This window comes from Scophthalmus maximus, chromosome 20 (assembly GCF_022379125.1).
Source record: "Scophthalmus maximus strain ysfricsl-2021 chromosome 20, ASM2237912v1, whole genome shotgun sequence".
Classification (NCBI taxonomy): Eukaryota; Metazoa; Chordata; class Actinopteri; order Pleuronectiformes; family Scophthalmidae; genus Scophthalmus; species Scophthalmus maximus.
The window spans coordinates 2571083-2588768 of record NC_061534.1 but is presented as its reverse complement, the minus strand read 5'-3'; the positions used below and the strand labels follow the sequence as shown (position 1 = coordinate 2588768).

Below are 17686 nucleotides of genomic sequence, written 5' to 3'. Positions count from 1 at the left end.
TTTTAAATGATTAAATGTAGATTTGCTCTCCGTATTGTTTGTACTCACACTGATTGACGCAACATTTCACTACGAGAGCTTCAAATCAATAATAACTAATAGAATTGAAAGAATAAACTCACATGTTTTTATTTGCTACAAAGTAAATTGCCAAGATTCTTTCAAATGCATTGTTTTTTTCCTTTCAAAGCAAACATCTTTTGTTGTTGTTTGCAGGTGATGGGTTTAAATGGATGATGACGACTGTTCATTCAGCATTTTACCGGTGATGCCACCTGTCGATAATCCGGCTGCGGTGAACACATGAGCCGGGGAGTAGCCCCGCCGCTGCACATGAATCAGCACTTAAGAGCGCTATTCTTGGCTACTACAAGAGATTACTGTACCTCATCAAATATTTATCAACGAGCCACAATTAAAGAAGAGCCCCGACAAAAGAGGGTCGAATGGAAATATTGAAATGCGCAAATAAATAAGGTCATATGTAGATTATTTTCTTTTTTGATGACGATTTAAATCAAGGGACAAATGGGTGTTTCCGTCACCACCGGTGACCACAGTGATGTTTCTGGAGGTGTAGGGGGAAAGATTAAATGACATAAAAGGATTTTAAATGATCCTATCACACAGATGTTTTTTAAGTTATTCTAATAGGCCACTTACTAGCATAATGTATTTCCAAAATTTAGGGCAAAAAAGTCAAAACAAAAAACCTACACAATGTACACAAGACTTCATACCCACCACCAAAGGTAAGAGACATCTTCTTGGTCCAAACATTCATTGCATCATGACTAAAAAAAACACAAACACATTAACAATATTTTTTTTTAAAGAGTAAAATATGGTTACGATATCAATACAAAAACAACGGTATGCTCCTTTACAGTATGATTTCCCACGCCCATGTAAGGAGCTGGTGGCGCCTCCTTGTGGCCGAAGCAGCCGCAGCAACACGACTGTTCTCTCCTTCCCACTGTAACATACTTTACTGACAATGATAAAATATTCATTGGACACAAACATTGATAAAATGTTGATGATTTATTTACATGTATGTACAGATGACATTAACGGTGCCACATCAGGAACATAAATAAACAAAAAAATCAACATATACATCACAGAATTTCATGAACCGGAATTTCCCCTTCAAATGAGGCACAAATAAACAATATATATATAATACAAAACATAGGTAGTACATACACAAGGTGAGCTCGAAAAAAACATTACGTATCGTACAAATAAACGGCGAAGATGTGTGTGCGCGCGCACAGCTGACTGATATATCACATTCAGCTCTACGACATCAGGGTCTTTGCCGTGTTGGAGATGACAAACTAGGCGCAACGCAAGAGAATAACTCCCAGAGACAGTCCAAAAAATAAATTGGATAATAACTCAGTCAATTTCTTCCTCTGGGGGAAAAATTAACAAAAATATTAATGTTGCAGCAGCTCCTTTACCCATTAGATATTGCCAAAAAATGTTATTACTGCCTTGAGGTTTCACCAGTTTGAGTTGTGCTGTGTGCACATTAATGCATTGATACATAATATCTGGCATCTGGTATAAATTTCCCTCACGGCTCACTATCTACCTTTGACTGCACCATGGTCATGGTCATAGAGGCACTACCACAACAACCGAGTCATAATACGGGGGGCTGACAAACAATTTAGATAAATGTCATGTAGTTTTAGTTTATTTTCATTCAGAATTAATTAGAGATTCAGTCGATATCATTGTGTTTTACACTACATGGCCAAAAGTATGTGGTCACTGTGCCGCGTTAGCATGGTCACTAAGTGACGCTAGGTGAAAAAGCCCTGCCCGATTAATAATCGGCTACTAAATTACTAAATCGGCTACCAATTATTTTGATAATCGATTAATCGTTAAAGTAGTTTTTATGGGGAAAAAGTCAAAATTCTCTGATCTCAGCTTCTTAAAAGTGAATACTTTCAGTTTTTTTCTGGAGAAAACATGTCTTAATGGATCAGTTTTTGGTGCATGGGAGCATTGTGAAATAAAAAGAAACTTTTGTCACAAAGCAGGAAGCACACAGAAAATATCACAGTGTGCTGTAGCATTAAGATTTCCTTTCGTTGGAACTAAAGGTTCCATACAAGATGTGCACACATGCATACAGACGAGGTGTTAAGCAACACACATTAAAACAGATTGTCTGCTCCTTGGTTAATTGAACACAAATGACAGAAAACTGGATTCTGGTGCGACCTGGAACATGAATGTGAAAAAAAAAACAACAACAAGAAAAGTGTTGCTGTTTTTTGTTTTAAGGTGCCAATGAACTCAAGGGGAGGAAAAAAAAAATCAAAAAATTGCTATGCTTTAAATCTCAAAAGGCAGAAGAGGACGACTGCTCTCTGACCGGCGACGTGAAAGCACAACCACTTCAGTTGACCCGGCAGGCTCGGATCATTAGCAGCTGCAGCAAGATGAACAGCGGCGACACGATGAGGCCGAACCACAGGTCCCGGGCCTGCTCCTGCTCCGCCAGCTTCTGGCAGAGCAGCACCTCGCACACCAGCTTCAGGCTGAGCACCGTCAGCACCCAGAGGAGCCGCAGCACCGCCAGCCGCTTCTCGTTCTCCTGGTAGAGGCGGATGGACACGATGGCCGTGAAGTAGGTGCTGAGGCCGTCTGCGGCGAACAGCGGCACGAACACCAGCCACCAGCTCAGCGTGGGCGTGAACATGTCGGCGCGCAGGGCCACCAGCATGCTGAAGACGAGCAGCGCCAGCAGGTGGAGGAAGAGTTCGAAGGTGGCGAAGCCCAGCCACTGGACCAGCTCCCTCAGGGAGAACAGCATGGCTGAGCGCAGGGACTTCAACCAGGGACGGACCGACGGAGGACAGCCCTGGTGAGGGGGACACAGTGCTCCAGGTTAAGGACAGCAGAGGGTGAAGATGAAGATGAGCCTCTTTCTCTCGTGGCTACATCTTCACATCCAGCTTGAGGAGGTTGTTTGGGGGGTTTGCTGACTGCAGCAGGCGGTGATCCCAGTCTGAGCCACTCTGGAAGAGCCACGTTAGATCGAGACAACACAACATTAGAAAAGGAAGATCAAATGCGCCACATCTGGAAAATCAAAACAAAACATCGACACACGATATGATCCACCCACAGGCCCAAATCACATCTGGCTAAATCAGCAAGCACAGCTGTCATCCTCCACCATCATGTCACATTGAATTGTCAGTTGAATATTTCGCTTCATTAAAGTCACTTGGATACCGGCTGATGCTTGTGGACCGAGTTCATCACGATACAATAACAACACGGTGTCTTATCAACGTCACACGGGTCAAGACGAGCGACACATGAATGATGACAGTGCTGTAGTAGACAGTCGACGCTAACGTGTAAGCTAACCACAGCTAATTACAAACATTATATATATATATATATTGACGCATTAATAACTATGTAGTTCACTGCGACAACACGTTCTCTCACCTGAACAACAGTCGGACGTTCACTCCTCCATCGAGCTGGAAGCCAAACGGCCAATACGCGAAGCTAACAGCCCGTTAGCATCGTAGCTTCTGCATTCTCTTTTTCTTCTTCTCGCGCTGACGAACTATCGCGATAACTCAAAAAGATCTGGATTCTACGGTGGCCGATAAGACTTTCACTTTGTCGGTAGTATGCAAGTTTGTATATATATATATTTTTTTGTGTGTTACAACATGTACTGTATAAGACATTTCTCAGAGCTTTTTGAGACTGTGAATACCCCCCCACCCTTCTACCCCACCCCATATCTCCACAGCTACCATAATAATAAATCAAGTCAAAACTTGATTGTGTCAGTATTTTTAGGCATATGATAAATCAAAAGGTAACCAGAGGGGGGAAAAAATACATAAAAAGAAAAAAGGAAAGAAACAAAACAAGCAAAACGAACAGAGACATTTAAAAAAAGATAATAATAAAGAGATAAATATATGAATTAAGATAACGATCATAATAATGACAGGCTTTATCAGATGGAAATGCATTGTATGTGACGTGTAAGATCAGTCACTGTCTGTTATTAAAAATATATATTTATCAACATTTCTTCTGTTTTACCCAGACATTATGATATATGATTTATTGATATCATGATTTTTTTATTTTGTTCAGGCTTATCTGTGGACACTCCAGGACAGTAGGTGGCGGTAGAGCGGCGCCATTTTGCCCGGGAACCGTCGAAGAAGAAGAAAGGAAGAAGGACAAACTGAGTTGACTGAAGTGGAGAGAAGTCGCAGACTCACTCACAGGTAAGAACATGTATTTATTTAGCGTTACTGCACGTTTTTATACATATATTTGGAGTTTAATATCAAATTTAAGACAATGCTGTGTTGTTGTGGTGTTAAACGGCCTCGTCCAATCACGTAGTTATTAGCCAAAGTGACAAAAAATGATATGTGGCCCACAAAAAAACTATACGTGTTCGATAAAATGATATTACACTGGTCATTATTAGTGTGTTTCAACATTAATGTCTAGTCGTCCTACAGATTGTCTGTAACTGCTGCCACTTTTAATTTATATCCGTGTTGTCCGAGTTTAAGGAAATTGTACATAACTTATTGTTATGTATTAATGTCACATGTTATTAGCGTCTCTGTGTGTTTTTAATTGTGACTGATGATGAAAATATACCGTCATCTGAGATGTAATGACTAAGTAACTGAAGGCAACACACACACAGACACACACACACACACACACACACAATATTCAAAATGTGTGATCAAACTCTTAATATGTTTTCATTCATTTGTTTGGACAACAGGAATTTGTGGAATCATAATAATATGATGATGATGTGTGTGTGTGTGTGTGTGTGTGTGTGTGTGTGTGTGTGTGTGTGTGTGTGTGTGTGTGTGTGTGTGTCTATGTCTATGTACTGTGTAATGAGTCCGAGCCAAGGTTCTGTTGTTTGGGAGCAGCAGTGTCTCTCGCATGCCTGGTCAATTTTAACGGTGACTGAGCTGCAATGAAGCGCTGGAGTGTGAGACTGTTTAAAAAAAAAAAAAAAAAAAATTGCTCTGCTTGGTAACCAAACCTTCCCTGTTCCCCTGCGTTAATTTCTTTTGTCACTGTTTGTCTCTTTACTTCAGGGACAAGATGACGACACCAGCCGAGTCGATCATCCACAGTGGATATTTCCACCCGACCCTCCGATCCTGGCAGACCTGCGCTGCAGATTTAAGACCCGACAATCTCATCTACCCAATCTTCGTCACGTAAATGAAAATCCTCTGTTCCCGACAAGTTACAGAAACATTAAAATTAAAAAAACCTATACTGTCTATTTTTGATCTTCTCACACTCTGGTTCTTTATCACTCTCTGCTACAGAGACAGTGCGGATGCAGTGGAGCCCATCGGCAGCCTGCCAGGACAGGCCAGGTGAGAGTGACACCCATGGATACTATCATAGTCATGTCATAACTGTAAACTACCTGGTTCACATCTTCACAGCAACAAGGGGTCTTATGTTTCTGAGCTATGTGCAGAACATGTTTCTGTTCAAAAGGAACATTTCTAATGGGTCTGTGTTGACTGGGCTGATTCAATTGTTCATTTAAACACAAATGACATGAGCCACACAGAGAGAGAGTCACCCAGCAGATGTGAACCCTCTGTGGGTGTTGTCCTCAGATAACAGCAGTCAGGTTGGGTGGACCCAGAGACAAACACTGGACCTGCACAGAGATAAGAAGAAAATCCGTTAAACTTTTGTATTCCTTTAAAAAATTTGCCTTTTTACATTTTTTGTGCAAGACTCAAAACCTTGACATTTCTGTTTTAAGTGTGAAATTGTGAGCCAGTGATAGTTACCTTTAACTTTTTTATAAATAATGAAAATGAGCATAACATTCATATTATACAGTACTTTATTATATTATTATTATTATGTATTATACACATTTTGTGTATGTGTGTGTTCTCATGATTAGATATGGGGTGAACAAGCTGGAGGGAATGTTGCGCCCGCTCGTGGAGAACGGCTTGAAATGTGTGCTGGTTTTTGGCGTTCCAGCAAAAATAGAAAAGGTTTGTAACACTGAAAGAGGGGAGAGAGAGGAAAACATGTTGTTATTGTTACGTTTTTTATTCATCAAATATTGTGTCTTGTTTGCTCTGCCTTGTCGTTCATATTTCTGTTTTGATGAAATATTAATGTCTTTTGTGTTTACATTCACTACTGTATCTCTCTGGGAAATCAATCAGTCAATCGATCCAACTTTAATTGTACAACACTTTTCATACAAACATTCTAACACAAAGTGCTTCACAGAATAAAAGCAATAAAAACAGTTTGAAAAAGCTGGACACGTCAGAGAACCCGGACGTTCTTTAAGGTAAAACACTATGGTCTTATCTTCTCCTCATCAGGACGACAGAGGTTCAGGTGCAGACACGGACGATACGCCGGCCGTGCTGGCGGTGAAGAAAATCCGCTCTCTGTTCCCGGAGCTGCTGGTGGCGTGCGACGTCTGCCTGTGTCCCTACACGTCACACGGACACTGCGGTCAGTGTCCGCTCAGATCATTTACCTCCCGTGTCTTTTGCACAAAGAGCAGTGAATCACATATTTAGGTTTCATGACTCATTTTGCTTTGTTTCTTTTTCTTCCAGGCATCCTGAATGACGACGGTACTCTGAACAATGACGCCAGCTGCCTGCGCTTGGCAGAAGTGGCGCTGGCTTATGCCCGGGCTGGTAATTCTTGTTCCTCCATTTTGTTTCTAGTGTGACAAACATCACTGCATTTTCTCTTAGAATCTTTAATGCTGTTAATAGTTTGAAATCTCCTGTTTCTGTTTATTCTGGGATTTTGTTTCTGTTTTGGTTTGTTTTGCTGCATTTTTTTACTTTATATTATATTTTAATAATTTAAGACCAAACTAAAAATACCTAAGATTTAGTTGTGACGAAGTCTTTGAACCGACATTTAGACCAAAAATGAAAAATAGTAAATATAAAAAAGAGCTTTTTGGTGATTGGTTAAAGTTGTCAGTTCCACATTTACCCAGATAATGAAGGTGAAGAATAAACTGAACGAATATAAATTTGTTGCATCACTAATAATGATTATCTTGGTTGTGTGTTCTACAGGCTGCCACATCATCGCTCCCTCTGACATGATGGACGGACGAGTCCGAGCTATAAAACAAGCACTGATCTCTGGTGGTTTGGGAAACAAAGTAAATTATTCCTAGTGTTTTTTCTCTTGGTCAACAAATCCCAGGAAAAAAAACAACAATGGTGGAGAAGTCAAATACGGTCAAGTTTCCTTTTGGCTAATTCAGTTTTAACATGATGTGAAAATGTTTTGTTGAAGACCTTTCTCTGTATTCTGAATCTTCTCCTCCAGGTGTCAGTGCTGAGCTACAGTGCAAAGTTTGCCTCATGCTACTACGGTCCTTTCAGGTGATTCGACGCTGCAAACGGATCGGTGGGATTATTAATTTTGAAGTAAGATTAGACTTGAAGCTTCACTGCTTCGCTGCTTTTGTTATTCAGAGACGCTGCTCAGTCCAAACCTGCGTTCGGGGACAGACGCTGCTACCAGCTCCCGGCCGGAGCGAGAGGCCTCGCCATCCGAGCTGTGGTGAGTTGACGTGTGTGTGTGTGTGTGTGTGTGTGTGTGTGTGTGTGTGTGTGTGTGTGTGTGTGTGTGTGTGTGTGTGTGTGTGTGTGTGTGTGTGTGTGTGTGTGTGTGTGTGTGTTAACGTTGATACAACAGCTGTGTGAGATGTCGCTGTCGTTCTGTGCTGCAGGAGCGAGACGTGAGAGAAGGAGCCGACATGCTGATGGTGAAACCGGGTCTGCCGTATCTGGACATCGTGAGAGAAGTCAAGGACAAGGTCTGACTGAATCGGCAACATGGATGAAGAAGAAATCCCAGAAGCATATTTGGGGAAAATTTCAAAAGATTCCCGCTTCTTTGTCTCCCCTTCAGTTTCCCAATCACCCATTGGCGGTGTACAACGTGTCAGGGGAGTTCGCTATGATTTGGCACGGAGCGCAGGCCGGAGCGTTCGACCTACGGGCTGCTGTGATGGAGGCCATGACTGGCTTCCGAAGGGCAGGTGAGAGGGAAGAGGGGAGGGGCATGCACCGATTGGACGGACCAGCTGTCCATCGCACCGTTAAAGTCTATTTGACTCCAAACGAGAGCGTCATGTACAACATGAACATCATGCTGTGTTGAAAAAGCCTTGAAACTAGAGATTGAACCATAAACTCCTCAGGAAAGTGTTTACTGACGTTTAGGGCTGCAACTCAAGTTTATTTTCATTATCGATTAAACTGTCGATTATTAGTCGTTCGGTCCATAAAATGTCAATAGGTGAAAAATCGAATACAAATCGATAAAGTGGTACTGACATTATGAATCAGGTAGAGAAGTAGAGTCATTTTCTCACTTCTATAGAAAAAACAAGTGGAGAGTCGCCCTCTGCTGGTGATTACAGGCTTCTTCCACATCAGCTTCGTTTTTACCTCACCCAGTGATGACGTCCCATTTTTATGTAAAGTTTATTGATTTTGACTAATATTTTGCTCTGTGATGCAGGTGCTGACATCATCATCACCTACTACACACCTCAGCTGCTCACCTGGCTGAAGGAGTAAAAGAACAAAGGTCCGGAGCCAAAACGACGAACGGACCAACAGGCAGATTAATTTATAAACTATACTAAACACAGTCGTGCTAACAAAGAACGCTAAGGGTAAACAAGCGACCTGGTTCAATTTCAAGCCTCAATTTTTTCTTATTCAGTTTTGTTTTTAAATATCACGTCACGAACTGCACATGTTTGTATTTGTATTGGTTGATATGGTACCGTGATCATTTTCTAAAGGGAGTCTGGTCACCGATTACAGAAGCTGTATTTTCTTTATAATATTCTACAGGGCTATTCGTCGAGAATGTAAAAACATGATAATCTTTTGAGCAGTTAAAATGTCTCCCGTGTGTCGTTGGGATCAGCGTTAAATGAGGTCGTAATTATGTAAAGTCACTTCAGCGTGAATCTGACGTGTACAGTATGTGACTTGAAGCACTATCGTCTCTCAAACAAGCTCTCATTGACTGAAGGAAATAAACATTCATTCAGAACTAAACTAGTGTGGTTGTGTTATTTACAGTCGATGCATGTCGCTTAATGATCCTGCTTCAACTTCACCAACACAACTTTCTTTGTACACACAAAATAAGTCTTAATTTTGTACAAGTTAATTGTACTTAAACACACTTAAAGTTGTCTCATAAATAGAACAGTCCAGTGCACTTAATATGAAAGGAACCCTTTTTTTTGAACACCAGTGGAATGTTTTTACCTGTGACTGACCTGCAGGGGGCAGCAACGAACCGAGAAACACTGTCAGGAAGAAGAAGAAGACAACAGGTTTCAAACTTTTAAAAGTAAGTAAGTAATAGTACATTTTTAATTTCCACAGAAATCAAGTCTGTCTTTAACTTTTAGTTTGAAGTGTTTGACAAAGGTTTTTTTTTATCCAACGTCAATATATGTTTGATATATTTGCACCTTATATAATAAAAATTAAACCCACTAGGAGCTGCACGAGACCCTGTCGAACCTCCCCCGGCTGTAAAATGACCACCAGGGGGCGACTCACCTCCGCGTTAGAGGAGTTATTCATCCACTACAAAAGAAGAGTCACGCACTGTCCTTCAACATGTAATTACTTATGTTTTTATTTATTCATAAAACATGCCCTCTTTATGTAAGGAGGCAGATCTTAGAAGGAAAGGTTGCAACAACAAAAAAAAATCCCAATTGATATTTTGCCTGGACCGACATCAGCTGAATTCTCCTACACTGGCTCACACTTCTGGTCTCACGTGTGATTTATTGGAGCACATTTCTTGCAGTGTGACGCGCGGGGGCAGCGCGGAGCGGAGCGGAGGGGCAGAGCTCTGGTGATTTAAGTTGCAGTTCCTCTGGATGGATGTGATCACTCTCTCACCAGCCACAGGACCGAGAGGAGCTGAGCTGAGCTGAGCTGGAGTTAAAGAACCCAAGAAGCGTCATTCTAACGCGGATTTTACGCAGCAGCGCCCCGGACGCATGGCACAAAATGCGCACTGGCACGACAAGGATGACGCACTTACCGACTTTGTTTGAGTTTTGAGAGAGAGAGAGAGAGAGAGAGAGAGTGGAGGAGACGTGAGAGTGAGGCTGACGGATACCTATGGTTCGGTGTGAGCGCGCAGCCACAGTGTCTCCTCTCCAGACGGTGCGCTCTCCGTGGCCGTACACTTCGCCCCTCGGGACCTCCAGGCGGGCCGGGACGCGACAGCATGGGACGCGGATGCTGCTGCCTGCTGCTCGCGGCGCTCTCCTGCAGCCTCCTCCTGCCGGGCGGCTGCAGAGGACGAGGAGGAGGAGGAGGAGGAGGTGGTAACGGCAACGGTAACATCACCGTGGCCGTGATGCTGCCGGACAACCACAAGTACCCGTGGGCGCTGCCGCGCGTCCTCCCCGCCATCCTCATGGCGCACGAGGACCTGCACGGCAAACACGGGCTGCTGCTCGGCCGCCACATCAACGTCCTCAACTACAGCACCGAGGACCCGGCGGCGGGCTCGTGCGCCGAGAGCCGCGCGCAGGTGGTGGCCGTGGACGCGAAGCTCTACATCGGGCCGGACGCGTTCTTCGGACCCGGCTGCGTGTACCCGCTCGCCTCCGTGGGCCGCTTCGCGTCGCACTGGAGGCTGCCGCTCATCACCGCCGGGGGTCCCGCGTACGGCTTCGACAAGCGCGACGAGTACCGCACCATCGTGCGCAGCGGGCCGTCCACCACCAAGCTGGGCGACTTCGCCAACGTGCTGCACGCGCACTTCAACTGGACGTCGCGCGCCGTGGTGATCTTCCACGACCTGCGCCACGACGACCGGCCGCACTACTTCCTCTCGGAGGGCATCTACCTGAACCTGAAGGAGGAGATGAACGTCACGGTGGAGGCGCAGCCGTACGAGGACGACTACAAGGACTACAAGGAGCTCATCGCCTTCATGAAGGAGCGCGGCAGAAGTGAGTGGGACCGCTTTGAGATGTAAAGTTCCGCAGGAACAGCGAGTGTGCGCCAACTCGAGTTAAAAAGAATTTGCAACTTGTGACGTTTCCCGTTAAAATGAAGCAGATGAGCATCTGGTCAATATGTAAAGTTGGTGTCCCAGTGAGTGGAGGCTCCACATGGGAACAGTTTACTGTCTGTTTCGAAAGAACTGAGTCTGTTTCTTTTGCCTTTAACTGGAAGAGGGATGAGTGTCTATCGGAAGTGTCTTCATGGGACATCCCGCATCTCACAGAATGAGGTCAGAGTCTCTCTCTCTCTCTCTCTCTCCCTCTCTGTCTCTCTCTCTCTCTCTCCCTCTCTCTCTCTCTCTCTCTCTCTCTCTCTGATGCACCAGATCCAAACGGAGGTGGACTGGAATAGGTGCAGGGAAAAGCCTGTTTACTCCGGAGCTATTACAGAGGAATGTTTAGGCTGTGGGCAGTCTGCTGCTGCTGGTTTATGACCTGCGGAGGAGACCACCACCTGCGACACACACACACACACACACACACACAGGGGTCGGGATCAGAAGGTCGCCCTCTCCCTCGCAGCCCAAACAGTCTTTGTACACGTGTGGATCACTGCTCGTGGGTTTCTGTCTGTGCAAACTCATCGAACTAGTTTTTTTATTTTATTTCATATCATATCGTAGTGGAGATGCTTACGTTTTTTCCGAAATACCCAAAAAAAAACTGCGGCCAATGTCTGGTGGATTTTCTGGGGGAAACGTGCGTAAAAGTGATGCCCAAGGCATTTAAACATATTTTGCATTCGATGGGAGCGATTGATAAACTTTGAGTTTGAGATTTTTGAATATTTCACTCAGTGGAAACTCCATTTAGGCCAAAGTGAAGATCTGGAACAAGATGATATCAACAGTGTGGAGTAAGATTATTAAAGAAACACTTCAGGTGTAATAAATAATAACTTTTTTAAAAACTATTTTTAGCCCATAGGGCGTTTAACACGTGAAAATAACAGTGTTTTTGTATGATGAGACATAAATCACACAGAGGAGAGACAGAGAGACAGTTTGAATCACTCCTGGTTGTTCTGGCTTTTAGTTTAATGAAGTGGAAACATTGTGAGGTTTGACTCGGTCGTTGTGTAAAGTTCATCGCGTGACTGCGTCTGGATGATGGCGAAGCCACACAAGTTGTTACCAGTTGCTTTATTAATGGCGAATAAATCATTTGGTGATGCCTTTTAAATGAGTCACAATAAGCCACTGATTGGAGCAACTTTTGGGTTGCCAGGTTGTGAAAAATCCATCTTCATCACTTTAAAAATGAAATTAAAATTCTAAATGTAACATATTATTATCTGCAAAAAAAAAATACTTTCATTTGCTTTATTTATGAGACTTGCATAACAGGACTGATAACAATCAGTTTTACCCAGAAGAACAACTCTATTATTCAACCTGTGCACGGAGAGAAAAGTTTAAAAAAACCTTTTTGTAGTTTTCTAAAGAAGTTATGTAACGGCACTATTTTTTATTTATATTTCTCTGGTGAAGCACAACCGGGCTCAGCGTCTGTGTCCTGTGGTCACGGTGCCATGTGTGGTTTCCAGCTGTTGGTGCCATTTTGCCTGCGCAGAGATCAAAAACCAAAAGCCAAAAGCCAAAAACCGCAGCCCACGACTGTGTCTGGCAAACCTGCGCTGGAGGAGTCAGACACTACTGGGAGAAACTCGTCGACTCATAATCCAGAGCTGAAGATGATGATTGAATCAAATCTGAGAGGGGGGGTGGGGGGGGGGGAAATAATACTCCAATCCTGGGGATTTTCATGCCTTCAGAGCAGTTAGAGGGGATTACATGCTCCTCTCAAGAAACACATTAACGTCAATTCAATTCAAGGCACTTTACAAAGTGAGTTCGAGGCCTTTACACTGCGGTTCCCACTCAGCAAAGTGTCGAGAGGAGAAAGCTGCGATGTCGCGGGCGGCAAATCTGCCTCGACCGGTGGGGTTGAGAGACGAGAGGTGGAAATCAAATCTTAACTATCGGAGCATCACATCAGAGAGCACACACTGTTGTCCTTTAATCCTGGACCTCAGTTCAGATCCAGCAGTCGGAGAGAGAGATACATCCATGGGGCGCCTTACAAACATTCACCTGCCTGTAAAAAAAACTCCTGGGGACGTTTGTAGAGGCGAATCACTTATTTGGAAGCAGCTCAACTACCTGAGACGTTGATTGAGGTTGATTCATTAAATGGTGCTAAAGGAGGGAACGAGGTGAAAGGTGCACGCCGCCCACCTCCCTCCCTCCCCCCCTTCCCAGGATGAGTGATGGTGCTGCCGCAGTGAGCCGGAGGTCACGGCAGCTAATGGTTTTGTCAGGGCTTGTCCAGGCCTCGGAATTCTGCCCCCCCCCCCCGGGCCGATCGGCTCTGTAATGTCACCCGACTGCCTGGCGAGGGGCTTTAGCTGAGGTAAGAGAAGGGCTCTTTTCACGTGAGCCCACGCGCTGTTGGAGCGCCGACAGCCCATCGGAGCGGGTGTGCGCGCTGCTCCAGCCGCCACCTCTGAAATCCCCCAAATTCCTTGTTTTTTAAATACCTGGAAAAAAAAAAGCAGATGTGGGGAAGCAAATATATAAAGCGCATGTTTCAAGGAGCCGATACCTTGTGTACTTGAGTGTTTTCCATTATGTGGGACCTGCTTGTTCTCCCCCTGACAGCCGGAGCTCCGGCTCTGCTGATTGGCGTAAGACGAATTACCAAAATGTCAAAACTCTCCAAACTCCAAATTGTCCAGACTCGGTCTTTTCGTACACAATACAATATCAACAGATGCGGGGTCTGTGTTACCACCTGCTGTCACCCGAACTCCGGAAATTGTCCGGGAAAAAAAGGGGTCCGGACATTTTTCCCGGAGTGTGCGTTAAGAAGGCGGCAGGAGATTGTCCGAGTTAGACACGTCAACGAGAGCAGGAACATTTCCGTAACATTCAGGCGAGGGGCCAACTTGCACACACTTGCCCCTCCGGAAAAAAAGTTCATCAAAATGTCACATTTTTCGTACATTTTCCGGTGCTGTCGTCTGGTGTCGGTGTTCCTGATAATGCTAAAATGCTCAATGTTTGCACCAGGGCGAAATCTCTTATCGGTTAAACTGACGCGTAGAAAAAAAAACCCCATTCAGATTCTCCAACATTTCCGTCGCTCATTATCCCAAATGTGCGGCTCTCACACCACAACCGAAATTCCATTTACCTGCGTTTTATTTGACGCGGAGTCAGAGATCACAGAGGTGGAAACATCCCAACCTCGGCAGATAGTGGTAAAACTATTATGTGCATGAATAGATGCTTTTTTGATTTTTTTGGGGGGGGGGCAATTTTGGGATACTGACCCTTTGGCAAAGGTTCGGAGAGATGTGAGATGAAAGCAGCACTCTGAACATAATCCACACTGCCATCACATCACCCAATGACACTCTCAGTCCATTAATGACACACGAGAGAACGTTTCAGCTTGTGTGAGTGGAATAATACGTCAGGCATCATATATATATATATATGTATATACATATATATATATATATATATATGTATATACATATATATATATATATATATACATATATATCTTTCTTCTTCTCTTCTTTGTGGAGAACACGTGTTGGTGGTTCGTAGCTTCTATTGAGCGATGAAAAGAGCGTCTCTCTCTCTGAGACTCCCCGGATGCAACAGCAGCAGCGGGTTTTAGATGAATGAGGATCCTGAAGTTTTTCCACACATGAGGGGAGGATGCAGAGGCAAAGAGACAAAAGCGTCATAAAAGACAGAGGAGATGCTGAAGGCCGACAGAGCTGGAGGACAATCTCCTCTGACAAAGAGTCATGTTAGACAATAGTCCGGCATAATCCCATTGAGAGAAAAAAGGATAAAAACACGCCGAGAGCAGTGATGGACTTGATTTGTGTTTATGCACTTGGATGTGTGATTATCTGTGGATCCATACAAAACAGTCAAATAACCCAATTTGCAAACTGAACTATAAATGAAATAGAAACTGTCTTTTTTTTTTGCAACCAGTGAGTCGCCCTCTGCTGGTCATTCCAGAGAATACAGGCATCAGGCATAAAGAGTTTATTTGATTTTCTTTTAATTCTCTTATTATGATTTGCTAGGTCCACACAATCATTTATGAATGATGAATAAATATCATTCTTCTTATTTAGCCTTCTGTAAATTTACATTTGTAGACTCAGTAAACAATACAGAAGCCTGCAAGGACTCGCTGGACATTAATACATACTGTATAATATACACAACCGGATTTTGAAATAAAATAAGATAAGATAAGATCAAGAACTAAATGAAATAGAACAAAATTGTTGGGGTGAACCTCAGTGACACACGAATCCCTCTACGAAGGGGATATGGAAAGTTTTAACCACCAGCACTTACGATCCGAAACAAATATTTGTCATTAAATGAAACATTTTCTGTTATAATGATATACTGATTATTGTTCAGAGAACAGTCTTATCATCTTCATGGTCAAGCAGAAGGCTGCAGCGTCCGCCGCTGCTGAACTGTGTTGCGTTACACTTTGCAAGGTGTGTTTCTAATATTACGTCAACTCTTGCGATTATGAGGGTGGAGAGGGGCTTATCGCAGGATGTGATGAAGTTGTTGACGTGGAGCGATGAATGAGCTGCGCTCGCAGGAATTAGAAGAGTCTGGAGTTGTTTAGCCTCACCTGCACTTAACAGACGGTTCACTTGGTACAAACCCAAGTCGCAGAGTGTATCTGTTTACAGCACATCCAAACACACGCGTGGGCCGAGCAGAATCCTCCACACGCTCCACGTGTGTTATGATGAAGAAGTAGTCCAACGCATCACATCACAGCACCTGCATGTCGTGTTTTCTTTGAACCCCTCACGTGTGGCTACATGTAAAAGTTTGAAGTGTGCGTGAGATGTAAACTACCGTACATTGAAAGGACCACTGGAAAACAAAATAAAAGTGTTAATACAAAGGGGGTTTGATGTAATGACAAATCATGAGCGATTATTATTACATAAAGAGCTGGCAGCCAATCAGAAACAAGTGTGGTCTCTGTAGAAGTTCTGGAGCCTCATAACAAAGTCATTCGACGTGTCGTTCATCTCTCAGTCGTAATTGTTCTTGTAAGCTGAGATTAATTCTCTGTTTTATCTCGATGACTTTGTTTCCTCTTCCTGGTGTCACTATCTCAAAACGGCAGACTGCGCTTTCATCCCAGAGTGAGCTCTAACATCCGGCGTCGCGTGTTTGTACATTATAATATTGTTTGTTTCAAAATATTTCATGGGGATCTGGGTCAGCATGAAGACACATAAAGGGCAACGGGGGGAATTATGGAACACGCTGTAGCACGCCAGTTTCTTTCAAAGGGCAGAGGTTCAGGAGGAAATGGCAAATTGTGCAGTCTCGCGAAAAAAATCCCGGATCTCCATCTTTGGCCCGACTTGCCGTCGGATCGGGTTCAACGAGACATCCCGCTTAAAACTGTCAGACTGAAAAACAAACGGCGCTGAGGACAACACCTCTCCGGTCGAGAGGTGAATAATACATCTTGTTGAAGTGAAAACATGAATTTAGGACTTCAGCAAAGATGTTAGCGAGAGGGGGCGGAGCTGATTACCCTCCTGGAGTCTGCGGACGTGGAACAACTTGTACCCAAAACACAATTTTAATGTGCTGTTGTGTAAAAAAAAGAAGAAAAAAAAACAGCCTTGGCAGGTTCCCGTAGGCCGTGCGACCGCTTACAACACAGGAGGACATTTTTCCACCGGCTGTGTAGTGCGTTTACTTTGGGAGCGCTCCAGGAGACAGCGGGACTACTTGGCATCGCGGACCACGTCGGAGGGAGATGAGGGGCTGGGGTCCAGCAGCAGCAGCAGCAGCAGCAGCAGCCGGCTTTGGTTCTACCACATGAGGAAATGTCTGCTGACTGGGGAGCTGGCAGCAGACATATACACTACACATGGAAATAATGCCGCTTTTTTTTTTTTTCAAAGCCATGACTCAGCAGCAGGAGGGGGTGGGCGGCAGGTGACAGAACAGAGGTCCCCACGTGAGGCGCTCCAGTGTCTTTGAGCAAAATCCTGAATTGCCACCAGGTCGTTTGCGTAAAAATTTCAAACTTTCCCCTTTATGTTGGAAAAAAACCTCGTGTTTTGACAGCGAACGAAATGTTTCGGTAACGCTGAAAATCAAAGTCCGGACAATTTTTCCTGAGCTCTTCCGGAGGAGCTGTGTGTGGGAATGTCCCCAAGTGTCGCGCCGGACAAACTCCGTAACTAATCTGTAGACTAAAGATGCTTTTTTTATGACATGAACTCGCTCGGCGTCAAACTCCCCAGCTGTTCATGAACACGTCCGACTCGGACAGTCTCCTGCAACTTCTTTGGTCCGCGATTGCCATTTTCCGGGAAAAAACCCCCATTGTGCGGCGTTCGTGTCTGAAGACGGCCATAGATTGTATTTCATTTAGCCACGAAGGTTCTCGAAGGATTGCCTGTTTTCACATTCAACATTTCAAAACGTCGCTGCCACAGAC

The 17686-nt window shown here is 44.1% G+C and overlaps 3 protein-coding genes across 4 annotated transcripts in view; 2 read left to right on the top strand and 1 right to left on the bottom strand.

The window, feature by feature from the left end:
* The first annotated feature begins 646 nt into the window (after window positions 1-646).
* alad (aminolevulinate dehydratase) lies at window positions 647-9161 on the top strand. Its single transcript, XM_035609326.2, has 13 exons — window positions 647-752; window positions 4159-4295; window positions 5145-5270; window positions 5385-5435; window positions 5987-6083; window positions 6426-6561; window positions 6669-6752; window positions 7149-7237; window positions 7408-7463; window positions 7557-7644; window positions 7814-7900; window positions 7996-8125; window positions 8611-9161. The coding sequence occupies exons 3-13, from the start codon at window positions 5152-5154 to the stop codon at window positions 8667-8669; spliced, it is 996 nt and encodes a 331-aa protein (XP_035465219.1). The 5' UTR covers window positions 647-752; window positions 4159-4295; window positions 5145-5151; the 3' UTR covers window positions 8670-9161.
* Window positions 1026-3638, bottom strand: tmem203 (transmembrane protein 203). 2 transcript variants are annotated; one of them, XM_035609334.2, is made up of 2 exons: window positions 3487-3638; window positions 1026-3044 (listed from the first exon to the last, which is right to left on the bottom strand). In XM_035609334.2, the coding sequence occupies exon 2, from the start codon at window positions 2837-2839 to the stop codon at window positions 2423-2425; it is 417 nt and encodes a 138-aa protein (XP_035465227.1). In that variant the 5' UTR covers window positions 2840-3044; window positions 3487-3638; the 3' UTR covers window positions 1026-2422. The 2 variants fall into 2 exon arrangements, with proteins under 2 accessions (XP_035465227.1, XP_035465228.1); XM_035609335.2 differs by having other exon boundaries at window positions 1026-2887; window positions 3487-3628.
* Window positions 9162-9891: 730 nt separating the features above from the next.
* npr2 (natriuretic peptide receptor 2) overlaps window positions 9892-17686 on the top strand; it is a 44219-nt gene continuing 36424 nt past the window's right edge. The window contains exon 1 of the mRNA XM_035609324.2: window positions 9892-11095. Within this exon, the coding sequence (XP_035465217.2) occupies window positions 10363-11095 (733 nt within the window). The 5' untranslated portion in view covers window positions 9892-10362. The remainder of the gene's footprint in view (window positions 11096-17686) is intronic.